This window comes from Hakea prostrata, chromosome 4 (genome assembly GCF_041222555.1).
Source record: "Hakea prostrata isolate BN-2017 chromosome 4, UWA_Hpros_2, whole genome shotgun sequence".
NCBI lineage: Eukaryota > Viridiplantae > Streptophyta > Magnoliopsida > Proteales > Proteaceae > Hakea > Hakea prostrata.
In genome coordinates, this window is record NC_142603.1 from 14118026 (window position 1) to 14144717 (window position 26692).

General features: G+C 38.1%; 1 protein-coding gene across 3 annotated transcripts; it reads left to right on the forward strand.

Annotated features, from left to right (window-relative positions):
* The first annotated feature begins 10464 nt into the window (after positions 1 to 10464).
* On the forward strand, positions 10465 to 13011 carry LOC149018084 (uncharacterized). 3 transcript variants are annotated; one of them, XM_089152413.1, is made up of 3 exons: positions 10465 to 10542; positions 10753 to 11938; positions 12020 to 13011. In XM_089152413.1, exons 2-3 carry the CDS (start codon positions 10987 to 10989, stop codon positions 12490 to 12492), a joined length of 1425 nt encoding a protein of 474 aa, XP_089008539.1. In that variant the 5' UTR covers positions 10465 to 10542; positions 10753 to 10986; the 3' UTR covers positions 12493 to 13011. The 3 variants fall into 3 exon arrangements, with proteins under 3 accessions (XP_089008539.1, XP_089008538.1, XP_089008537.1); XM_089152412.1 differs by having other exon boundaries at positions 10489 to 10624; XM_089152411.1 differs by having other exon boundaries at positions 10489 to 11938.
* Positions 13012 to 26692: the final 13681 nt, after the last annotated feature.

The window sequence follows — 26692 nt, forward strand, 5'->3', positions numbered from 1 at the left end:
TTAGGGTGATGGAATTAAAAAAAAAAAAGTTTGTAAACCCCACATAGTTTGTGGTTGTAAAGCCGCCGAGAGAGCCGTCAGGTGAGATGATCCACACTCTACAAAATAATGTATATATAAACAATTGCAATAATAAAATTGTATTAAAAAAATATTTTCATCATTTAATCTAAAATTATTCTTGGCACTAATGTGCATGTTGTGTTCCATGATCAAATTGGTGGATGAAGCATGGCATAAACCATTTTAGAAGAATTAACAATACATCGATTAGGTTAGAGGCTATCTTCAAGTTAACAATTGATCCTAACGGATAAAAATAAATAAGTCTACAAAAAATAAATTTATTAATTATTATACAAATTTAACTAAAAGAATACATAGATTATACAACAATAATCAACAAATCTTTAATAGGTAGATTCTACTAATGATGCTACATACATAGTATCTCCAGCTGTATTTTATTTCCTAGATTTGTATAATACTTTCTTCTCTTTTTCTTTTTAGCATTCTATCATTGCCCTTGGAATAATCATACCAAAAAAAATAATAATTGCCCTTGGAATTATTACATAGGTATATATTTAATCACTTTAGTATAATAGACTCATCTAACAAAAAAAAACAACAATTTATCGAATGGGATAATCATAATTAAATTTAAAAGGTGGGTCCCCCATTAGTATAAATCTAGATTACATTAGTATAAAACTTAAATCCATACCATACAGCTGGAAGTGCTTGGTATTTGGTATTTGGTATTTGGGGGAGGTGCATAATGTTAGGCGGCTGTTGGGAATTAAAGTCGACAGGTGCATGTTAGATAAGAGTCCGGATCATCTCCTAGTCGGGGGAGCACTCAGTGCTTTCCGATGGCTTTACAACCACAAACTATAGTGGGACCCACAAGTAAAAAATTACAAAACATTTAAAAAGAAAAAGAAAAAAAAAAAAAAACTCATCACCTAATTCTATGGGTCCCCATTGTAGCTTGTGGTTGTAAAGCCGTCAGGAAGATGATCTGGACTCGTTAGATAATAGGGTGTAACTTTGTTTTTAATGATCTAACTCGGGGTGTTAATCTCGAAGGATTGCTAAGTTGGTTAGAGCAACACTTCATAACTATGAGGTCAAGAGATTGAGTTCCCTTCGAGTCAAGGGTGAAGCCTTGTCTTATATATAAATTGTATGTAAAAAGTTTCCCTCTTTGAAGAAATATCAAAGGTGCACGCGTAAGTTGGTTAGGGCAAACCACAATTACATTTAAATTAATAAATAAATAAATTTCGGGGTGTCAATAAAACCTAACCAATCTGGACCCGCTCTGATTTAGACCGAATTTGGCCTTGGTTTTTCAATAGGAGGGTAGGCTTGGTTTGTAAATGTCCTGAACTTTGTAGGTTTGGACCGGATTTGGGTTTAATGCCCTGAGCCAGCCTGCTCCAACCCGACTTTGTATCATATAAAATATATATTATTTAGAACTTTCTTCCAACTTGTACCGGTTCATGTCTAAATTTGATTTCTATAGAGTTCAAAGATGTCATGATCAATCAGGCTCAACCTCTTTTAAACTACAAAATCTTTGCTTTGAAATTAGGTATGTGTCAAGAATTGAACCACGTGGATTGAAAAGTTGTCTCCATATAAGTAGAGGATTCATACTCGTCAACCTAAACCAATCCAAACCAAGCTTGACCAGAAGAAAAAAAATCCAAACCAACCTAGTTAGAGTTGGCATAGGTTTCAAGTGAAACCCCCAAAAGATTGGGGTCGACTAATATTAGAGGTGTAAATGGATAATTGAAATCTGCTTCTGAATTCGCATCTGCATATGCTTATAGGTATCTGAATTTGTTCGATTACTAATACGATGCATATATGATATACCCCTTTTTTACTGATTATTATTTGATTGATAAAATTATCTAATTAAGTTAATTATTTAGATTTATTTTTCTTATTTTTTTTAATTTTTACCTATGATATGTGACTATTTTTTTAGATTTTCTACTAAAATAACTACCAAAGTTGTCAAATTCTTAAATTTCAAACCTAGCCCTCAAAAATAAAAAGTTAAAAGATGTAAACAAATAATTGAAAACTTGTATTCAATATGTATTCATGTCCATTTAGAAGAATCTACTTAAGAAAATAACTATCCGATTATCATTTGAATCCTACAGAATCTGTCCTAAAATCGATAGGATATTATTCGAATTCGTCCGAATATAATAAGATACGGATATGGTATTACCACTATCCGATCCGAATCTGGTCTGTGTTTGATCAACATCCTAGGGTTGGGCTTGGATTTACAATAGACATAACTCAACCCGATCTCCTAGTCCTAACATACCTGACAAAACATTCAAAGATGAGAAGAGATCCATCCAATCTCCCAAAGATTCATTTAGCCATTGCTTCACAGATATAGCTGCAACAGGGTACCCAAAAACTAAAACAAGAATCTAAGCCCAGCCCATTTATAATTAGACTTGCATGGAGATCAAACTCATGGGTTATAAGTTAAAAAGGGCCCAAAAAAAGTGTCATTATCCTATTGAATGCAGCGCTGGACACTTGATTTATGCCTTGTGGACTACAAAGTGGTCAATCTTAATCTTCAATTAAAAAGAAAATAACATTTACCATAAAAGGAGTGTTTAGTTGGCAGAGGTAGACTTGAATGTTGCTCATTAAATGTGCAACACATGTTGCCAACGGTCAAGATTTCAATCTCGACCGTCCTTCTCACAGGTGGTTGAAAGCGAGACGGACGGTTGAAATCGCAATACAACTCTGAGCATTGATTGCATATCACTGAAGTTAAACCCTAGTTGACAATGACCAACGCCTCTTTGTAAAGAAGTCATGGGTTTGGACTGTCTCCGTTGGTGTGTATAATAGTGTAATGAGTCCCCCCCCCAGGGTTCGTTGATCACTTTCCCATCGGGGGGAGCACTTGTTTCTACTTTGGCCGCAAACAACCCCGCCGGGGATTGATACCCAAAAAATGGATCGTTGTTGGGACGTTCCTCCCCCCCTGTCTCTTCCCCTACGCATTTTTACCGCACATTTGTTTATGTTAGCCTATGTGGGACTTACTGAAAGTCTCACCTATGAGTTTGTTTATTATACCACCTACTGCAATCAAATATGGAGAATCTGCAATCTATTTCTTAGCTTTTAATCATAATTGTTATTAGATCGAATTTGAATGATTCAGAAAATGGTTCCTTTGCAGAATGGAATGATAAGAGCCCAAGCCTTGTGCAGTTAAAGTCCATTTACTAAATGGGGGTGGCATGGCATCCGGCTACTTTCTATACAGGCTACAATGGGCCGGGTTGGGCCTCAACGAAATGCAAAGCCCACGCTTACACTCTTAAATAGAGGTTCTCAGGATCTTTGATTCTTGACTGTTTAGATGGCTTCAAATCTCTTTCCTTTCCTCTACCTTTGGTTTTCTTCGAGTCCCATCATAGGTGAGGAAATTTTTCAATTTACATGGTTAGATTCATGACACACGTTTAATATAAAAACAAAATCCGAATCTTCTCCCTTATGTGAAAACCGGTTGAAAAGGAAGGTGGGCCTGGGCTTGGAATTAAAGACCTTAATTTGGACTTAGGGATGTCAATGAAATCCTATTCGCCCCAATCAGCCAAACCAGCCTCTGATACCGGTCCAATTTTTTCAACCCAAAGAGCGGGCTTGGGTTAGAAAATACTCGGCCTAAATGGGTCGGTTGGATTTAGGTTTAGCCCGTTGGCTCAGCCCAGTTTAATTTAATTAAAATTATCTTTATATGTATTAAAAATAAACCTAAATATCTAAATCTTTTTGCTACAAATCTCACATTCCCACGTCAATAGTCCTAGAGCTTCACTTTCGTAGAAGGCTTTAAGTAACTGGTAAGTAAAGAAGATCCCGCTTTCTTTCAATTAATCTTTGCTTCGTTCTATATATTACGTGTAATCCCCAACCAAAACCTATCGAATCATAATCTTCTCATTTTCACTTAAAATTACTTAGTCCTGTTGCAGTTTCGTTCGATAGAAAATTCCATTAACACTTCAGATAAGAACCAACAAAGTTTAGGGTTAAGGTCAAGATAAATTAGAGCTAATTCAACCCTACCCAATCCTATCAGGGTTAACTAGGGTGTGCCGGGCTTAGAGAAATCCTGTCAATGTCGGGTTAGGATTGAAGATTTGAAACTTGGACAAAGTTGGGTACAACTTAAATTTCAATGTCCATTTCTAAGTTAGGATTCAAGGCTGGCCTGACAAGAACCTTATTTGGTACCTGGCAATTTAGAAAAATTGTGGTTTTCGAGTTTGATTGGGACTTTTGTTGTGTTCAAATGAGAAAAATAAAAAGAAGCAGCAAAGGATAGAGATGGATTGGAATTTGGAATGAAAGAATAGAAGGAAAACAACATCATGATGGTGGAAGAAGGATTGAATTAATAAACTCACCACTCCCACAGAAAGTTATAGAAGAAGATTTAGAGGAGACCTTTCTCTTTAATCTTTTGCAGAAGCCTTAAAAGAAGTAATCGGCAAACACATTGAAGCAAGAGCTCTTCCTTCTCTCTTTGTCCCTCTTGCTGTTGACACATTTCTTCACACAAAATCATTGGGTTCACTTCACTTCTCTAAAATAGTTAAGAGCAAACTTCCACAACTATAACAACTGAACCTGTACTATAAATTCTGGGAAATCCAAGAAAAACCCAGATTTCCAAACTCAATGACTCAAAACCAGGGGCTCTGGCGAGTTAACTCAACACTATCTAGGGCTTTGGTGCGTTAAGAAAGCACCCAAAATGAATTCTTTAGTTCTTTAAACATGCAAACTTTCAGAGGAAGTTTAGTTAAATCTAACCTATAAATTGCTATACAAATGTTGGTTGGGGGGCCCAGCTTTTATTTACAACATAATATATCAATGCACCATCTCTTAGGATATCAATGTCTTGGCTTCGGTTTTCTTTGGATTCTTGCCCGTTGCAAGCTCGGCTGTTTGTTACACTAATTAGTGTACTTGGGGTTTGCTGGTTCTTTGGCTTGGGTTTCTTTCTTTCCTTCCATCTGCCTTTCTTGGTCGTGGGCTGGTTGTTGGCTTCTTATTTTGGGTTTTTTCCCTCTTTTTCATCATCTCACCCCTCCTTCCTTTTTCTTGTGTTCCTGCTCCGGTATGTTGTTTGTGCTTTTCGATGTTTTGCTCTTTTCTGGTAGTGCTCCGGGTGTGGTCTTCCCGGGTTCTATCCTTGGGGTTTGGGGGTTTTTTGTTCACTTTTTTTGGGGATTTGCTTGTCTGAATCTGTTTATCCCTTATCCCGTCCACGGTGGTCACCTAGCCGATCGGTTTGTGTCTTCCTTCGTTTTGGTGTTTGGCCGCTGCCCCTTTTTCCCTGTTGCTCGGTGCCTTTGTTCTGGTAGATCTATTTCGGACTTTATCTTGCTTGGTGTCTTCTTATTGCTCGGGATGTGGGTTTTGGCTCATTGATCTCGTGCGTTGTTGGTGGGGTTTTGTTAGATTCTTTGGTTTAGGCTTTGGGTGGGTTTTGGATATTTCTTATTCCACGGTGACATATCTCATCTGCCATTACTCACTGCTCACTCCTTCTAGGGTCTTGACGGTTGCCCCTTGGCCCCTCATTTTCATTCTTTGTCATGATGTGTTATCACGGCTCTTTTTTCACTGGGATCCCTGGCTCCGGTTTGGGTGGCTGTCCGCTTATCTTTGTTCTTTGCGATGTTGTATGCTTTTCACACATGCTTGTGTCGCTCATTACATTCTGGTATGGGCATCTGGACAACACTAACCAATCTAATCTTCATTCTCTTCGTGGGGTTTCTGTCGGGTCGATTGCTAATTCCTCAACATTGGGTCACCTCTCATGGGTATCTTAGGACTTCCCTAAGTATTGGGGTCTTCCCGTTTTTCTTTTTATTGGGTTGTCACTAGAAGGCTGGGTTACTTTCCGCGGGTTTTAATTGCGGTGCTGCTATTCCCACTTACACTGTCAATTTCCTCCTCCAAGACATGAGCATAAATTATCTAGGTTCGAGACTTTTGGTGGCGGTTCGGCATACTGGTCTGGAAACTCTGTGCCGTTCAAGATCATGGAGAATGGGCTTTCGTGATCTCCATTCTTTCAATAGCTTTATTGGCCACAGGGATGGAGATTACTACCCACCATACTTATGGGCAAGAACTATGAGGGCCAAATCTTTAGGTTCTACTTTCCTTGAGCCCGATTCGCCTCTTGGGGTTGGAGGCATCATGCAGGGGGATGTCTTGGGACTTCTGGAGCATTGGTGGTTTATCACGAGGATTTATAGTGATCCTTGGATTCACTCGTGTTCCCATTCCGTGCAAACTCCACATTTACCTGGACCATTACTTGTCAATGAACTGTTGATTGGTCCAAAGAAGTTGGAAAATTAATCTTTTAGATTCACTATTTAGTCAAGAGGAAAGAGCTATATTAACAATCCCAATTATGACACGGGAGGACCATTGGGTGTGGGTTTTTCAATGGTGATTTCGTTAAACAGCATATCATTGTATTCAAAATACCACCCCTGATATGGGTCTTTCCAACTATTCAATTTCAAGAATAAACTGGGGTAGAATTTGGAAATTAAAACATTACCCAAGATTAAAACATTCATGTGGAAAGCTGCACATGAGGGAATAGCTACCCAACAAGCTTTATTTGAAAGATAGTAGCTTGCGCCAATATGCTTGTTATGCACATCCAGGTTGAAGTGTAATGCATGTTTTATTTCATTGTGACCATGCAAAAGCTTGCTGGAGGGCTTCCCCGCTACGGTTGATACATCGATTTGTGGGAAATAGTATGCATGATTGGTTAGATTTTTGGACTACAAATTCCATGGATGTAATCACGTGATATTGTTTTTACTATTTGCGTATTTTATGTTGGGTGATATGGAATGCCGAAATGAAATGTTATTTCATGGGAAAAATCATTCTCTTACCCGTTCTATTAATTGGATGTCGATTATTAAATGAAATTCGTGGCTTCGGAAAATGTGCCCAAGAGTCGTTGTGGTGCAGCCCCTATTTTCGGTTATGCAACGATTTGGATGAAGCGATAGTTCTGTTCGGTCCAGCTTCAAAGTTTTTACGGATGCATCGTGGGATCGACTCTCTCAAATGGCGGGGAGAGTTGCATTATTGGAGCCCGCGCCGTTTATTTGGGCAAAGCATCTTTTGTTTTGGTTTTCAGCAATCGTGATGGGCTTGAAGCTATTAGGGATGCTGTTTTGCAACTCTTGATTTGCGTATCGCGTTATCTTTCACTCGATTGCCTTCCAGCCATTAAGGCCTTAAATGGCCAAACTCGGTATTTAGGCCGGGTTAGTTGTGGGCTGGTTCAAGAAATTAAAAGGCTGTCGGGTTGCTTTGATTTTGTCCGTTTGTTTTTGTGAGTCGATCTAGAAATCATCATGCTGATTTTCTTGCCAAAGGGGCTAGGGCTTTTCAGTTAAGTAGAGTTTGGAATGATTTGCCTCCTATGTGTATTGTTAATCCTTCTGTTATCCCCTCTAGATTTAATCTAGAGGCATTTCAATGAATGTCTATTTGGCCAAAAAAAAAAAAAAAAAAAAATTTCGGGGTTTCTTTTTCCCCCTGTTATTGGGGGGTTTTTATATACAATATCCCATAATTTAGGTGGGTTTGGGGGCCGGCTGGAAACCAACTCGGTTCTCTAGATTTTCAAGTTTAGTCAATTCAAGTTTTCAATAATGAAAAACCCTTTCCCTTTATTTCTTCTTCTTTTTCCTTTTCTTTTTTAATATGGGAGGTGGGTATTGGCCTGCAAAGATGTTCTTTATCTTTCTATTTTTTTATCATGAAAGCATAATATATACAAGAGGGTTAAGTGATATGGGAATCTTCAGTGTCAGGTATGTATAATGTACACCATTTGGTAAATATGAACTTATTTATATGATTTGATTAGCACTTTTAATTATATCATATCTTATATTAAACAGGAAAAATATTCTTTTTGGGGAATGGGGGCAATGGAAAAGAACAACAAACACTATCTGAGTGGAATCTAATTCTTTCCCTTTTTCTCTTGATTAAGGGAGAATCCAAACAAAACCATCTCATCAAATCATCATTCTTTGATGAACTTGGAATTTATATGGCCAACCAAATTCCTTGCACTTTGTTTGGTGATCTGGCAAACTATGTCCCTCCCTTCCCTCCTTCTCCATTATTTTAAATTTTTATAGTCATTTGAAGTATATATGCTGAATTGCTTTTCTATCCCATCAAAAATAATATTATACATGGATTCCATAGGTTGCAATGCTAATTAAGTTTTTTAGGGGGTTAGAGAATCTTAAATGGATGAAGTTGAATAAACAAACTTTTATAGGATCATTGTATGATCAGATATATTGTATGGTGTAGAGTGTTGAGTTGTAAAGAAACATCATATAAATAAACTTAGTGACCATTGCAGGGTTGCTTAGTTGGTAAGATCAACACTTCTTAGTGAAGAGGTTGTGGGTTTGATTACGCTTGATGATATATTATGTAAAACCCTCATTCCCAGTATATAAAAATCGTCTGTTCCCAAATAAACTTATTGTAGTAAAAATAAATATACTAAGATAGATGATGGGCAAAACTCGGAAGTACAAGATAAGAAATGATCATACTGTACTAGTTCGGGAGTAACTCTGATAAATGATAAGTTGCAAGAAAGTCGTTTGAGATTGTATGACTATGTTAAACAAAGCCCTATAATTGCCCCTGTACAGAAAAGTTATTTAATCTAGGTTGAAAGGATTAAACGAGCTAGGTGCAGGTCTGAAAGTTTATTGGAAGACAATGATTCATGTAGTCAACTTCATTTAGTTGGGATATATCTTATTGTTGTTGATGGAATTGAAAATCAAACTCATCATAGCGGGCGTTCTCTACGAGGTGCAGTTTAACTACTTCTTCCCTCCTATATGTTTAAGTGCAAAAATAGATTTCTCTCCACATAAAACCTTTCATAGTAGTAGTTCCTATTTGGTCCGTGGTTTTACCATATATATATATACATAGAGTTTGTGGCTCGTGATGGAAAAATATTCCTATCATAATGTATTTAGTCTTGTCTTCTATATCAAATTAGAAGTCTAATTAGGTTAAGTTTTTGTGAAAATGTCTTTTAACCTACTCAGTCTTGACTCTTATCTTGTTCGATTTCATTAATAGTTTGTTAGCAGACCATGATAGGAACACTCAAACCTAAATATGTATAAGTTACATTAATTCAATATCATGTCATTGTTATACTTTGATTAACAAGTTAATTAAATAACTAATTCTTGTTAAGAGAAGAGTAAGTAGGTGGTAAGTCAAGACCATTCAAAAATTTTGAATTGAAATCAGACAAGTGTCCTAATCAACCTATGATCCAATGATCAGAAAAGCCAAATCAAACCCATGATCCAGTGGTTGGAAAAGACCCATCAAACCTCACACAGAGCAAACTTTGGAACATATGGTTAGGTGAATTTCCCAAAAGCAGTTTTATTATATGATTTTGCCATGAGAATTTAAGGATTGCAAGGACCCCCACTGTCTAAAATACTAATTAACATTATCTGCAATGCTTAAGTGCAGAAAAAAAAATATACATTAGTGTTATAATTTGTAACCTAATAACTTGTTTTGAACCTATCAGATTAGTATAAGAAGATTATATGAGTTAATTATTATATTACATGTAATGTATTGGGGCCATTTGGCATGAATTCCAAATTCTAAGGCATGAATTCAAATCTTGGCATGTCTTAGATTAATAAGACAGGCGTGCTTCATGCCTTGTTTTTGTATTAAATGGTAATAATTATAGAAGAAAAATGTACTGGATTTACAAGATGTGATAGTCCTCCAAAATCTAGTGTAGACCCAACTTCTATGTAACATAATTGATCAAAGAAGATGATTATGCTAACAAAATAATATCTTTTTTGTGCCTTTCAAGGTGAATCATAGTGTTATATAAAATACAAATATCAGATATAAATGATCTTTCATACATATATTTCTTGTAGATTTTAACTAAAGAAAATTTTAAATTAATTATGGAGAGTGACTGTTAAACTGAATCTAACCATTGCTATATACTGAATTTATATTTGTATAAATTTTTGTCAACTAGGTTAACAATTCCGTATCTCACTTGTACAAGTGTCTCTTTCTCTTCGCGTGTGTTGAGAATCTGAATTCTTGCTTGCAAGTTTTATTTTTATGACTCATTTATGAATATTTTTTCTCTAATAAATAACTCATTTATGATATTAGGTCAAGTTTGGCCAAAAAAGAAAAAAAAAACAATTTGGTCAAAGTTAGAAAACTAATTCAATACAAATTTATTTTTTTGCTCTTATTTGCTTGAATAGTATTTCTAGAAGGGTTGCAGCAAAGACTTTGCAAACTCCACCGTCTATGGTCTCTCCTTTTCCATTTCCTTTGAAATCAGTAAGAAACAAAAGAAAAGAAGAAAGCCCAAAAGCCCTTTATTCATGGTTGGAAAGGGTGTTTGTTAGATTTGATTATTAAAGTGATGACTAATTTCCATATTGTTTATATCTGAAATTTTCTAGCTTTTGTTTCGATTCCTTTAATTGGGCTTCACTGTTTTCTTTTCACTCGTTTGTTCTTATTCAAACTTTTTTTTAACTTGTTCAGAGAGTTGCCTTCTTCCTCTGATTCTGTTGCTGCCTTTCTTGAATGAGTCTTTTATTCCACGGGCCTTTACCGGCATCGTTTCTCAGAAGAATGAGTACTATTTCAATCTCCTTCTCCAAATCACATAAGTTTCTCCTTCTTTTGCAAAGATTGAAGAAAAGGGTTGTCTTGTAGAGAGAGAGGGACAGAGGAACAGAGAGAGATCAAATTTGATTGCAAATCAAAGGGTTGGGGATGCAAGAATGGAAGAAAATTACAGCGGCAGCAACGTCCGCTACAGTTGCTATCATCATCTTCATCGTTTTCGTCTGGAGATTCCGTTATTCAAGAAGACTTACTCGGATTACAGACACGACAAAGACGAGAGGGCAGAACATGCAGAGTTTACAATCAGGAATTGCAAAGCTTCACCAGTCAGATGAATCCAGGGATCGCAAGACCCTTCATGGTTTTCATCATCCAGATAGTAAGGGAAGACCAAATTTTTCTAAGTTTCGACATGGGGTTCCGTCGAAGACTTTCTTTAATTGGGCTGATCACCCATGGCTTGTTTCAGAAGCGTTAGAGTTCGGCTGGTCTAGATTTGTCTTCAGTGCCCCAAATTCAACTTCTTCGACTCGACCGAGCTTGTTGAGTTTATGTGCTGCTGGTGATCAGAGACTAGAGAAAGAGGCGTTTATTACCTGGGAAGCGAGTCCAGGAGCGGTAGATTATACGCAGAAGATCAGGTTCAATCCAGGAATGAAGAAGATCGATATGGGTATTCCTCCTTTGGGTGCTTCATGCGTTATCAAGTCTGCTCTGCCCTTGCCAGGACCTACCTTGGGGACTGTTAGTTCCTTCCCTCAGAAAGCTTATCTAGAAATCACCATCTTGTCTTCTCTACAAGAAGAGGAAATCGACTCTGTACATAGCATCAAGAGAAGCTCTGGTGAAGGAGAGCTGAAGAAACTCATCCCACCGACTGCTGATGCTAGTGCTCACTCAGATTCATTAATCCATATTGGAGGAATCAATGGCAGTTCTAGATTTCAAGACTTAAAGCTTCGGTTTAAGGAAGAAAGGCAGTACAAGCCGGTAATGTGGTCAGTGGGGCTCAGCGGATGTGGGTATCACCCACGAAGACTCCCTGGCACCTTTCCTGGATCCATTGGATTTAACTCTAATGGCTCTGTTTTTCTTGATGGTAAGCTCTCATCACTAGTCTGATTACTCTGTTTTAATAAGCTTTCAACTCAGAAAAACTCACAATTTGTTCTGCAACCAGGAATGGAACTTGTATATGAGTCTGAAAAAATTGACATGGAAAGCAGAGACAAGGTGATCGGTTGCGGTTTTGATCCATCTCAGAAGAAGGTGTTCTTCACTGTGGATTCAGAACTGGTGCATGAAATTTATTGCAAAGCGGAGGAATTTGGAAACCCACTTTACCCAACAATAGCTGCGAATGTAGACACTACGGTTTTGATAAATTTTGGACAGACTGCTTTCAAGTATTCTCCAGCAAATGCACAGAGAACTCCAAACCCCTGTTTCATCGACCCTCTTGCCAATGGTTCTGCAGCTTCTGTGGACGGCGACGACAGCCGAGAGTTCTTTTCTATAGGAAGGATTGACCCTCTATGGCTTAATAGAAGTAGCACCAAGACCAACAACAATGGGGATAACGTTTCTGTTGATCTTGATGGAGAATCAGAAGCTGAACTATTTGAAATAGTTTTGGATAGCTCGAACAGATGAGGCACAGTAATGAATTAATGCTGGGACACTGATGATTTTACAAGGTCATGGACCGGCAACCTCGAAAATCAAATCCAATTCAGTTTGAATCATAAACTATACACTTCATATTTCTGCTACACCGGTGGTTTTAGTTTGGATCTTGTGTTCCATTCCAGGAACACAGCCAAATCCTTTTTTTGTTAATTCAAAGGATTCAAGGTTTCTAGCAAAGAAACTCCCAATCTTCCTCTGAGGTCAAGAGCTGCTACAGTTGATTTGATGACTGGCTTCAGGTGATTGATTTTCCAGACAAATATACGAATTCAAGTTGTTTGAGGATTGCCGGCAGATTTTGACTCTCCTTAGTTGTTTATGTTTCAGTTTTCTACTCTGTATATAGTTTAGATGTTTATTTCTGATCAAGTTGTATACTTGTAGTTCTATTTTCGATATATGTTTATTGTTAAAGAATTAATGCAATCACAAGATACAACATTTACTACCGTGCAGTCAACTTTCTGTGCCTTTGAGGTCTTGAATAGTCCAGTTTTGAGATCAATCGAGAAAGAAATTTTGAAGATTAATAAAGAATTTCATCCTGTGTACATTTCAGAATATGTACGAGCTGAAGCATAAATGTATGCAACTCTAACAGGTCTGGAAATGGCAAGAGAACTCCGGGAGTCAAGGATGTGGGCGGAATCAGAATCGACTATGGGGGTTTTTTCAATTCAAAGAAAGAAGATCCCATGGTTTGCATTGCAAAGATGGATTCCCTACAACTTTCTTTTCAAAGACAATGAATGGAAAAACTCACATTGTAACTGGGAGATGATGTGATAGCAGATCACCTGGCCTGTAAGACTTCAAGCCTCAACTCTGCTGTGGGGGGGGGGGGGGGGTAAGTAAAATTGAAAATGGAGATGGAAAAGGGCACAGCAAGAATGTTGAGATATAGAATTATCTAATAATTGACTCTCTCATAAGAGAGCATTGTAAATGACACTATCTGTACATTATTTTATTTTTTCCTTTCTTAATACAACTTGATTCTTAAAAAAAAAGCAATAACACAAGAATTCAGACTCTATTCAAAAGAATATTACTTGCCATTGGCTTTAAGTTATGGGCAAAAATGAGTTCCTTCTTCAAGGTGATTTATACCAGTGGTAGGACAATTAATGTCGTACGTGTAAAGTAATCCAGCACACAACAGATAAGAGACTATCTGCGAATAACATGCCAAAGACATTCTGAAACTTCCAAATTAAAACAAGCACAGCTTGCAAAAGCTCTACCCACAAGTCAATAAATGCAGCAAACCAGTTTTGCATCTTCAGCAAAAATCCTTGGTATTTACCAAATAACCAAAGTAGCCAACTCAAAAATAGAAAATTAGTATTAATCATACATAGCTTAACAAATGATACATAGAAACATTTCATCTCAGTAAACCATGAAAATATTTCCGTCACCTCCTACAATGGTCAGTAGCTCTGTCTAGCCACAAAGACTGTGGGCAAGGATGATATCTTTTGCAGAAAATGACGTGCTGATGAATAACTCTGGTGATACAGGTGGAAATAGGTATAAAAGCACAAGTTGGCCGGGAGATGTTACAACCCATCATAAAATGATATAAGAGGCATGTAAAAGGGAAGTTATCCAACTTAATCCAATACGCCATCCTAGTTATGCCCACTACAGAGATAATAAGCTATAGATAAAATTCATGGCTCTAAGCAATGTGTCTGGCTGGCCTCAAATTTAGATGAAGAATCCCCATCAGGCAAGTTAAATTTTGACAATCCAAAGAATCAGGTAGAGCTTACCATCTTTGTGCTACTCTAGGGATTCAGGTGTAGCTAATTACAAGTTGGGTAGTTGCCTTCCTTCTCTGTTAGAAAACTTCGTCTGGTATTTAAAGTCAGAAAGATTAGCTCTTTGGTGTTTCGAGTCAAAGTCGAAGTCCTGAGTACTGATTCCTTTGTGTTTGGTGTTTAAAGACCAAACTCCTATTATGGATGTGGAATCAGTCTGTGTTTGAAGTTACTGCCCATTCAAAGCTGCTGCCATTAAAGGACTGCAACTACAGAGATAAATTTGAATTTTGCACTCCCCCCTCCCCTGCAAAAACAAAAATCTTCTAGGAGAACGCAGGCAAGGTTCTTTTGAAAAAATTTATACAAGCCTGATCCAATGATCAGATCTTCATCCCTTTTGGAACAGATGACCCCCACATGTTGCAACCAAACCAGCCGAACCCCTACAATTTTTCCTAGCCAATTTTCATTGGGAATACCTAGTTTTCAAATTTCAGGATCCAACCATTAGTTTCAGATCCATATGTTAATCCACTATCAATCTAAGATTACATTACAAATGTCTTTATGATGCCAACCATTGACCCAAAGCTCCAAATATCCTCCTTTATCCACACTCTCCACATAATGACATTAGCCTTTACTGCTCACATGGTCAAAACCCTTCTAAGAAGATAGACCCCGCTGGAGTGAAGAGGAAAATCCTACCTCCTGCATAATCTCCTTCTTGCAAGTTGAATCTAGCCACCCAACTGCCCACAGTCATAGTGCTGCTGATACTGGATTAAACCAGGCTATCAATGCAGTGCCTCTTAAAATTCACATCCACAGTCCAAGATGAGGTCGCCAATATTTAAAATAATAGTGGAATAGAAAAGCTATGAATAATCATTGCCCAAGGTGTTATATTCATTGCAATACTTTAATCATTCTCAAGTGATCCTATGCTGATATGACCTGGTGTTTCTCCTGCATAAGCTCATGTATTAACTTTTCAAAGATATGTATCTCTCTGACATCAATTGCAGTTTAATGAGAATCAGCTCAAGACCATAAGCTGGAATATATCAATTGATTCAAAGTTTTTGGGGTGTTCCATCCTCTTCAACAGTCAATCACCAACAGTTTACCCCTACTACATTTGATCTCAACTACTGTAGAACCTGGGCAGAACCAAACTGGCTTCCATCGGACCAATTAGGCCAAGTCAAACCATTCCAGTAAGTTTTCTAGAAGGGCCAAAAGGAGGACAAAACACTGTTCAAGTGATCAGTAATGTGAACAATGTCACAACCCCTTCTTTGGGTCTTAAGAGAATGTTACAGAAGATCTGCTGGGACCCACTTGCATCTGCAGCTTTGGAAGACTAGATTCTATTTAGGTCCTATTCTACTTGTTCCCTAAATTTTCCCAAAGTTAGTCTCAACTTCAGTAACTTCAGTAACTTCAGTACTCATGCATGAGGCTGATTTATAAAGCCTAGTTTCTAATTTTAATTATAGTTTCTATTTTGTTAGACTAGCTATCTAGCTAAGTCAGCAAAGTCTAGTAACTATTTTAGGATTAGTAATTCTATATTCTATGGAACTTGGAGAAATAAGTATTAGCACTCTATAAATATGTAATAGGCTAATTCTCAGCAGACACCTAATGAATATTGATTAATGAAGCTTTGCTTTGGGTTTATTCTCTTGTCTCTTGCATGAGAGATGAGAAGGGCCAGGGCCTCGAGAGCTATAACAGCTACGGCTGAAGGAGCCTTGCTGTCCAGAGCTTAATCCACCAATCATTTTTCTCTTCCTTTCTTCTTTAACCCAAGCCTGTCTTGGAGCTGCTGCTGTTGATAGAAGGAGGCCTTCAAATCGAGATCAACTACTGCTTTATACTGTCCTCCATTTGACTAAGGTGCCTGATCGGATTTCTATAATCGATTTGGCCATACACCTTAGACTTCTAATTCTCTGATTTGTTAATTTAAATGGGGCTAAGTCATCCTTGATCTTAGCTTTACATTATCAAGTAGCAGTGAGAAGATTCAGTAGAAAACCACAGAAAACATCTTCTGGGCAAAACGAGATGCATCGATTGTTCTTTGTAGTTCCCCTTGTATGGCACTGACATGTGGTATTAATATTAATCTTCTTACACCACCATGGGATATTAGTCAATTTTATGTAAGAACATATTTCATTCAAGAAAAAGAAGAAGGAAAAAAAGAAAAAGAAAAGAGAATTCCCTATAGTTGCCTTGAATTTGAAACTAATTACGGATTATAAGGTAAGCCTCACCGATTTCATTGCACCCATTTCACCAGCACCCTCACCAGCAAAGCCCCCATGACTGAAACTAAGAAGGAAGAAAAAGAAGAAAAGATAGACAAATACCAGAGTGTCCATCCACAATGTCAGTACCAGACAACTGCCAAAGAAACAGCAGCTTGCATTAGATGCTTTTACCAGGAAATGGGTTTTCAACTAGAATATAGAAGCACATCTATAAAAATTATACCTACTAGGCAAAGAAGTAATCACCCTTAAATAAGAATTGTTTTGCTTAAGTTTAGAACAATACCTATTGATAGACGGATAACCAATTACATTTGTGCAAAAGTGAGCCTTTAGCATGTGTTGTCTATGTAACTATGATACTCGTAAGGAAAAAATGTGGCACACACAACCAAGGTAGAGCGAAATAAATGAGCATATAAAGTTTTGGAGGAAAAGAATTGGGAGACAGAACATACAAAAAGAAGTACCCAATTTGCAACACAAGAATTTGTATAAAATTGAAAACAACAGAGAGGAAAAAGGATGAAGTATGGAGGGTCAGAAGTCAGGAATAAGCTACTTTGAGAAAACAGACACAACATGCATTATAAGATTTGGGAAATCCTCCAGGAATTGCAATGTATACCTTCCCAGACTTCCTTTTCAGAAGAACCAGCCCATCCATCATCTGTTTCTTAGTTTTTGGAGAGCTTGAATAAACAAAAATGGTCAAGGTTTTTCTTTTAAACGAAAAGGAAATGAGAAAATTTAAGTGGAAGATATTGAACTTGTATTGAGCAGAAATTTATTTTGAAAGATCTAGACACACAGGGTTGACTTCTTAAGGTCAAACATCAGTCCCTACAACCAGAGTTTAGTTTTTTTTTTTCCAGAGAAAAGCAGACTTTGACATGAAGGCTCAGTCTAGACTTCGAGAACTGACACAAGGAAACATTGTGGAAAATGCAAGATTTAGATTAAATGATATGTGTTTATCCATAAGTTAATTTTCATTATCCAATAGACTCATGCTAGTCACACACATGAAAATAGAGGAAAGCAACCTATATTTCTGTATTGTTTGCCACATGTCCAGGCTAGGGTTCTATGGTAACACAATGCTGAGAGTGCTCCATGGAAAAGCAATCCATCTCTTCGATTGAATTTGAAAGCCACATCCTATATACACCAAAGCAGAAGTCATTTGGCCTTCGTGGTTTCGGGCAATTCCACCCTAACCTGAAACTCTTTTATCACTTGAAAGAGGAGCCATCAACATTTATCTTGATCGAATCCTGTGTCGATAGTTCCCATCGCGTGTAGCTGCTTCTTTCTTATAGGATTAGAAAAGATTCCAAAGTCTCCACACTTGAGTTCTTTCTTTCTTGAATTCTCACCCACTCTAGCTCCAGTTCGTTTTACCCACAAAAGTCTCCACACTTGATTTCTTCTTTCTTAAACTCTCACTCTAGCTCCAGATCGTTTCACCCTGTCCAGCATAGTCTAGTCGTCAATGGATTCTAAACCACATCCACTTAATACCTTCTTCTTCTCCCTCATGGCTCAGGGTCATTTGCTCCCAGCCATAGTCATGGCCAGCCGATTCGCAAGCCGAGGTGTTAAGGTAACCATAATCAACCCCACTTCTCAATCCACAAATCTTCCGCAACATCATTGAAGGTGATAATCAATTGGGTCTTGACATCTCTGTTCAGCTCGTCCAATTTTCCTTTCGAAGAGGCAAGTTTACCCGAAGGCTACGAGAACGGAAGCTCTTTTCTAATTTCTCTGAAATGATGCCAAATTCTTCAAAGCCCAGACTTGTTCCAAAATCCTTAGAAGAGCTTCTTCAAAAACATAGCCCCAACTGCTTCATTGCCCACTATGCTACAACATCGATGCCAAATTTGGGATTCCCAGGCTCATTTTTCATGGCACCAGTTTCTTCTCTGTGCGTCTTGGATAGCTTGAGACAGTATAAACCTTCGCGAACATTAAATCCGAGACGGTAACCTTCATTGTGCCAAGACTTCCCGACAGGATAGAGCTGATGAGGTCTCAGTTGCCCGACTACTGGAAAACTCCAACCTAGCTGAGCAAGTATATTGAAGGCGTTAAAGGAGCAGAGGGAAAGAGCTATGGAGTATCAGTGACACACAGGCTCTGTTCCACACAACAATTGAAAGATGTAGATAAAGCCCGGAGTGCTAACATAGCTTCAATTGATTATCATGCTTTCTTGAGTTGGATCAATTTGAATAAACACAATTCGCCGCTCTATGTGAGCTTTGGGAGCGTGGCTCGTTTCACTGATTCCCAGTAGCTTGAGATTATTTAGGGCTGGGATTCATGAGTACCCTTTCATCTGAGTTGTGACTTGAGGTCAATGGATAAGGAGGAGAGTTCCAGGCCAGAAGGGTTTGTGGAGAGGATTGGCCAATTTCTGCAGACCAGTTGTACAATGAGAAGCCAATTACCCAAAGTGTATAAGATAGGAATAAGTTTTGCAGAAAGTGAGACTGAGAGCAATGGGGTAAATCTTGGCTAGGCTCATGGAGCAGGTATAGGATTTTGCACTCCCCTCATATTTTCATCCCAATGTTTGGGAGGGTAGCATGACTGGTAAATTTATTAGAAATTGACCATCCATTTCATTGTAGATGTGTGATAAGTGTCTAAGATGGAACTGATTCCAGTGGACATCCAAAACCTAGTCTAGGATGTGGTGACTCTTGCTTCTCGATTTCAAAATGTATCTTCTTTTTTTTTTTTTTTGGTAAACAGATTTTTAATTAAAAGGAGGGCAAGAATAACCCAAGACATCCTGATTACAAGCAACAAGAAGCCAAGGAACGGAAACAGACCACACGGTCCTACTTGCCATGGACCGGGCCTTCCTAGCTAGGGAATTGACTACAGAGTTAGCCCACCTAGAGACAAACTGAACTGACCAAGATAGTTCAGAAGAAAGCAAAATCCTAATATCCTCTACCACAAGAAGAGCATCTAGCTCAAAAGGAAAGAAAGGATCAACCAAGCCTTTACATAGAGACAAAGAACCACATTCAAAAAAGACGTTCTTTAGGCCTTCCTGCGCAGCCCAGAGAAGGGCTTCCCTGAGGGCTTGAGCTTCGCCAGAAACAATAGAGGAGACCGAGCAGGGGATTGAGGCTGCAAAGATGCAAGAACCCCTATCGTCTCGTGCAATGAAGCCCAGACCGGCCGATTATCGCGCAGAAGAAAGAGAGAAGTTCGAGTTAACCTTAAAAGCAACGACTGGAGGAGGGATCCAATGTCTAACCGCCTCCTGAGCAACCTCACTTGTTGGCCGTTGCAAACTCCAGAATTCTTAAAAGGCTTTCCATGATCTTTTCACAATTTGTTCGGGGCTCCAGGACTTCCCATTAAAAATCAAATCATTTCTTGCAAGCCAAACGAACCAGCAAGTGAAGAAGAATAAGCTCAGAGCCTCTCTATTAGACGCTGCATCTGAGAACTGCCCAACACCCCAATTATTAAGGATGTGTATCAGCGATTTATGAGGCTGCAACTCGATCAAACTAGACAATCCCATACCAAACCAAATTGCTCTAGAATAATCGCATTCGAAGAGAAGATGATCAGTAGACTCCATATCGCTGCCACATCTTCTACAGGTAAAATCTCCCTTGATCTGTCTACTTTGGATAATTTCCCCTGTGGCCAGAGCTTGATTCACAGCTTTCCAAACAAAAGATTGAACTTTGGGATAACATTTAGCTTTCCAGATTCTCTTCCATGACTCAATTGAAACCTCTTCCCATCTGTGATGGCGGGAAGAAGAAGGGGCTAACAAAGCTTGGGCATCTCTATGATTGCACTGCACATGGTAGGAGGATTTAATAGAGAAGACACCATTTGAAGCACCTCCCCAGACAGTGCGGTCTTCAGATGGTAAATGACCGAGCTGAATCTTTAGAAAAATGTATCTTTTGTTCATGTTCTAAGAGAGTGTAATGCAGTAGCTGACTCTCTTGGTTGTAAGGTTGTGTCCGTTGTGTGCCGGGCTCTTTGGCCTATTTTGGATCATTGGCTTCTTGATCTTTGTAATCTTGATGTCTTGCGTGGGTCACGCGTTAATATATAGGCCCATTTCTACCAAAAAAAGAAGAAGTTACAAGTGTCCTACATCACGTCAAATGGTGAAAATATATTTTCAGGTCACATCAATCAAGTCCATTTCCTTGTAAGAAATGGATATTGGTCAAAGCATAACAGTGTAAGAGAACATAAAAAATTTTTTTACCAAAAAAAATAAAATTTGAGTAAAAGAATACAAGTCTCCACCCGTTCTATCCCAACTCGGAGCAAGCTGTAGTTCTATTGTAAGAGAATCGGATAGGATCTTGTTCGAATAGTGTTGTTCTAGTGTTGTTGATGTGGTGGTGCCTATAGAGTCCAGCATTGGATGGTCACTACATGAATTTTCTTAAATCCCAGAGAATCGGAATAATTGGTTGATAGGATCTTGCTACAACAGGGTTGTTGACATGGTGGTGCCTATCAGAATCCGGATCTTCTCCTTGTCAGGGGTGCTCCCCCATGGCTTCCCGACCACAAACATCAGTGGGTCCAGAGTGCTCCCGGTACGAGTCGCTGATTCGGACTCTACCAATCAAACCCAACATTGATTGTCCCTACTACGTGAATTCCATTAAATCCCGACCACTTAAAACACCATTACCTTTGGTAATAGCGGATCATTATTTTTGGTATAGGAATCTGGCATTACTAATAGTCGCTTATCTAAATAGAGGGACTTTTATGACCTATTTCATTATTTAAACGAAGCCCCCCAATTGGATACTTTTTCTACACAGCTGTACAAACTCAATTGCAAGTTCACATCGTCTGTAATTCTCTGCAATTCCTTGTAATTCCCTCTTGAGATTGTAACACGTGGCAATAGACAATCCAAGGGTCCTCAATTCTAAACCCATCTTTGTATTCCTCTCTCCTCTCTCTTGCCCAAATTCAGAAAAACACGGAATCCTCTGCGATATTTCCTCTTCCGTCTCTCAGCGACTCAGTGTCTCCTCCGTGCAAAACTCTTTCTCTCTCATTATCGACCGCCGATCTCTCTTCTTCCTCACGAAATTGAGAAGCCCCAAATTAAGCGATTTCCTCATCCTCTGCATGGCTCATAGGATTTTGCCTGATCTTTTGATTATTTTGTATTGTATTTGCTTTGGATAATACTTGAAGTTTGATCTTGAGTTAGAAAGGACAACCATTGCAGTTCTTTTCCCCTCGTGATATAAACTTCAGTCTCCCAACTTTTTCATGAAATTGAGCTTCCGCCAGAGATAGGTAAAATCAGTTCAGTTAAATATGTCTTCTGTTTTTTGGCTACGAGTGCTGTTAAATTCTTTCACGTTACAAAATAAACTTAGTTTGGAAGATAGCAACATCTTGTAATCTGCCATTCTGTTTCATTTACATACGGTGACAGAGGCCCAGCAGGCAATTTTTTAGATGGCAGCCGTTCTTCTGATCTGGGCCATGTGCCAGTCTGTGATGCTATTTAGCTCCAAAATGATGGCTCTGAAGCTCTATCAACTCTGCTCTTCAGGGTAACTCGTTTTCTCTTTCTGTTCTAATGTCCACATACAAGTATGTCGCAACTGTTTTTTTTTTTTTTTTTTCCTTTTTCCCCTACCCAAAAGGATTTGGCACTAGCAGAGTTGCTGATAAGGCCTGGATCCAGATACCAAGAGATTTGTCAACGATGAGGCATTTTCTAAGGAGGGTTTTGGCTCAGTTAATCGAGTCTACATTGTAAGGCACAACCTTCACATTCTTAAGGGCTGGCATTGTAACTTGTTAGAAGGACAACCATTGCAGTTCTTTTCCCTCTTGATATAAACTTCAGTGATGTTGGCCCGTGGAAGTGGTTGACATTGTAAACTTAAGCTCTTCGATGTTGGATTTTGTTGCTGTTGCGAAAGTTTTCCTTGTTTGGAGATCGAGTAAATGGATTTAACTTCTAATTTAAACCAACTGAATACAAGCCATGCTGAAGTCACCAATCACCTGAACATGAGTCAGTGAGTCTTGATGGGCTCGAACCATCATCTTCTAGGAGACCTAGATGCTCTTCCATTTTGAGCTAAAGACTCAGCACAGGAAGTTAATAATTAGCTTCAATGTATTTTGGAACAACAAGTGCAAACTATGAGATCCATCTAATGCCATGTTATTCAGTTGTGTTATTCCAGCAGAAATACAGAAGTAGGGTAGGAGATCCATCTAATTTTGCCCAGCCATATCTAACAGTTAAGACCTACAACCGATCATCTTTCCTTAACTCTCATCAAACCATTTCACCAAGAGAGGAATGTACACCTCAAATTTAGACTACCCAGATCCTCACTTCCCATTGGGAAGAAAATAACAGAGCTGACACCAACAGGGGATTTGCAGCTTCTGTTTTTCTTTTTGTTGTTAATTATTTACTCTTTAATATTAGAATTTTCGATTCGAAAGGGTTGATGCTGTTGTTTTTACACTCAAATGCAACCTAGAAACTACTAAACAGGGCATAAAGAACATTATTAGGGATGCATAATCCATCATCAGTGACTTCAACAGCGAGCGGGCAGCCCTTCCAAGTGTGAGAGTTCTATTGTAACTTGGTGTTAATTTACTGGGCACCATTGTGGGATCAATAATCTTTGAGATTCTGAAAGTATTCATGTGAGTTGAATGAGATTCAACAGTTGTTATCTCCATTATCATGTAAAACCATGGGTTCAAATTCTGCCAGCATTTCATTTTTATTTCTTTTTCCTTTCATGTTCCAGAAATTGAATCATTATCCTTAACTAATAATATCCTGCAAGGCTCAAAGGATTATCATCTGTGCGTCCTATTGCATCAAAATACCAGAACATTTGGATAAATTTGTTTGAGGAAGGCAACTGCTGCCCAGATGGAGTGTAAGGGATAGAAGGAGAATGTAGTCAAATCTGCAAGATTCTATAAACTTTAATTAATAGAAACAACAACAAAATTGACAATAACAGCAATTAACTCTCATTTACAACTATGGGAAACTATACTTGGAGGCAATCACATTTTCCACCTCACAATTCATCCAACAGTATTTCAGTCGTGAATATCCATTAGTAAGATTAAACCAACGCAATTAAGTACACTAGCACAAAACTATTTTCCATTTTGAACAAGTAAATCACCTACCTGTTTCCTTTGGAGTAGTGAGTATAAATCGATGTATTTATACCATCACCGCTATCATCATCAATGAGGCCTCATGATTGCTCCCAGTAAAATTACACATTACTGATACAACCAAAGGTTATTCCAATAGTTTAGATAATTAAGACGCAACTCAAGGAAGACAGAGTGAGATTGATCGCTGCAATTCAAGAGATCTCTCTTCACAAGATTCAGAGAGGGGAGAGAGAGCCGTGGCCTTGCAGGGATGAGGAATCGTTGTAATTTGGGGCTTTTCTCAATTTCGTGGGGAAGAGGAGAGATCAACATATGAGAGAGAAAGTGAAGAGGGGTTTTTTCAGAGTTTTGCACGGAGGAGACACTGAGTCGCTGAGAGACGGAAGATGAAATATCGCAGAGGATTCCGTGTTTTTCTGAATTTGGGCAAGAGAGAGGAGAGAGGAATACAAGGATGGGTTTAGAATTGGGGACCCTTGGATTGTCTATTGGCACATGTCACAATCTCAAGAGGGAATTACAGGGAATTGCAGGGGAGGGAATTACAAACGATGTGAATCCAAGTTTTTACGGTGTGGGGTTCAGGACTTTGAGCTCTTGCTGCTTGGCATCTCTTGGGGCAAATCTTCGTGGAGATTTTTTTGTTGGGCTTCAGAATCAGTTGAAGATTGAAGAGCAGCCCAATTTGTTATCGAAGTAACAGCAGATATAAGAGTTCTTATATCTCATCTCATGAAACAGATATCGTAGAGGAGTGCTCCCTTGTTGCCCATAAGACCATCAGCAAACAACACCCAGTAATGAAAAAAACAATCTATTTCAGAATTGCAGAAAGGGAATGTTGTGAACCCATTTTTTAAGGGCCTAGAGCAGAGGAATTTTAAAGGGGGTTGGGAGTAGAAATCTGAAGATTGTGTATTTGAGATGAAGAAGAAACAAAGAGTAGGGAGGTTTAGAAGTTTGAGAAATAATATTCTTTATCATTCAATTCACTTGACTTTTTACATTTATACCTAAGACTACCTTCCTATTGATATGGCCATACTAAACTCTAATACCCAATAACCATGACCTACTTCCCAAAATAATCTTCCAACCCAACATTCCCTCACAATTACCCTTAACTCATTGCCTTCCATTGCCATACCCTAATTCTTTTGTACACACGACCACTTCCCTAATCTAAGGAGTATTTTGCCCTTAATACTCACTAGCATGACCTATACATTCATCCCCCAACACATTCCTTTACAAAATAACCTCTCTCATGGGCATAGGCCTTATCTTTAACCCCTCTCATGACTCTTAACTAAGATCATAAAACTATGGCTTCTGCTTTTCTTACTATGTACTCCAAGTGTGATAGCTTAGATGAATCTTGTATTATACAATCTGAGAGGCATTTTAGTCCCTCAATGTTTGAATTTGAATATACTTAATGGCGACTAATAGTGTTAGTTTGGTTAGGACCCACAAGTAATATATTGCACTAAGGGGACCCAAAATTAATTTGTGGTCCACTAAGAGGACTCACACGTAAAAAACTTATTTATTTATTATAATGTTAAAAAACAAACTTCATTAAAGTAAGTTTTATGGCTATTTTGAAAATATTTATAAAAGCTAATGATAAATATTTAATGGATTACACATCATTTGTGTATTTTGTTAATGGAAAAAGATTAATAATTTTATCTAAAAAAATTAACAAATTGTTGGTTTTTCACATTTATAATCATGAATTTAACCCAACTATATTTGAAAGGTAATATAGCTATTTTCAAAAAAGTACAAAATATGTATAATCCATTACATATTTATCATTAGCTTTTATAAATTTTTTGAAAATAGCTATATTACCTTTCAAATATGACCTTAATACCCTTTTAATTAGAACTTCTTTTTAGTATATATATATACCATTAAGTGTACTTCCCAACTTCTCTACCTAAAGAGAGACGAAGCCTTCAGTTGCATTTTGCAATGCTAACAGCTCAAAGCTCTTGAAAAGAAAATGGGTAAATCTAACATCTTGTCCATTACCGTTGTTGTAACAGGAACCATTCCTTCGCTTGAGTCCGGATCAGCTACCCGTCGGGGAGCACTTTGTGCTCTCCAACCCAACGGCTTTATCACCATAAATACAGGGAATCCAGGTGTTGGGTGATGGGTTCTTTTTTATTTTATTATTTTTTACCTATGGGTCCCATAGGATTTGTGGTGGTAAAGCCGGGAGCACAAAGTGCTCCCGGACGGGGTGATGATCTGAATTCTCTTTGCTTAAGAGCAAAGGAGGAGAAAGAGAACCCTGGAAGCAAGGGAAGAAAAGAGATTTTAGTGAATCATGTATAGTTAACATCTTAGTTGCATCCTTAGGTCATTAGTTGCTCTTAAATATGTAGTACTACAACAAAAATGTTAAACTAACACAATCCTTTATCCTTTTATCCCAACTCGGAGCCCACTAGGGTTCTAATGCAGAAGAATCAAATTGGTGTGGTTGACAGGCCAATGCATCCTCCCTTATGGGAAGACAGAAGAAAAAAGATCATGTCACACAAGCTTTAGCATTTTTGGTCCTAATAATGTACAATTGATGAATTTTTTTTTCTTCTACAAAATATAATTAGATTAAACTCTCCGGTGTAATTCTATCAGAGACAATCAAATTGTTGTCTACAAGAAAAATAGGTGCCGACCAACAACAATTTAAAGAAAAACATGAAACCGCAATCTCATTGTAGTGCTTACAACCCTTAAATCTTCAAGAAAACGAAAAAGATAGAGTGGATAATGGCCAAGTTGTTGTACTTGACATAGACAAAGGCCTTCTTACCTAGGTGATCACAAACTCTATCAACCTCCATAGGAATATAAGAATGCATATGAGAAACG

Bases quoted from the DNA above. Each gene is read 5' to 3' on its own strand.
- LOC149018084 (XM_089152413.1), top strand. From the start codon at position 10,987: ATGCAAGAATGGAAGAAAATTACAGCGGCAGCAACGTCCGCTACAGTT. The intron at 11,939-12,019 runs GTAAGCTCTCAT...TTCTGCAACCAG, and splicing joins TGGCTCTGTTTTTCTTGATG to GAATGGAACTTGTATATGAG.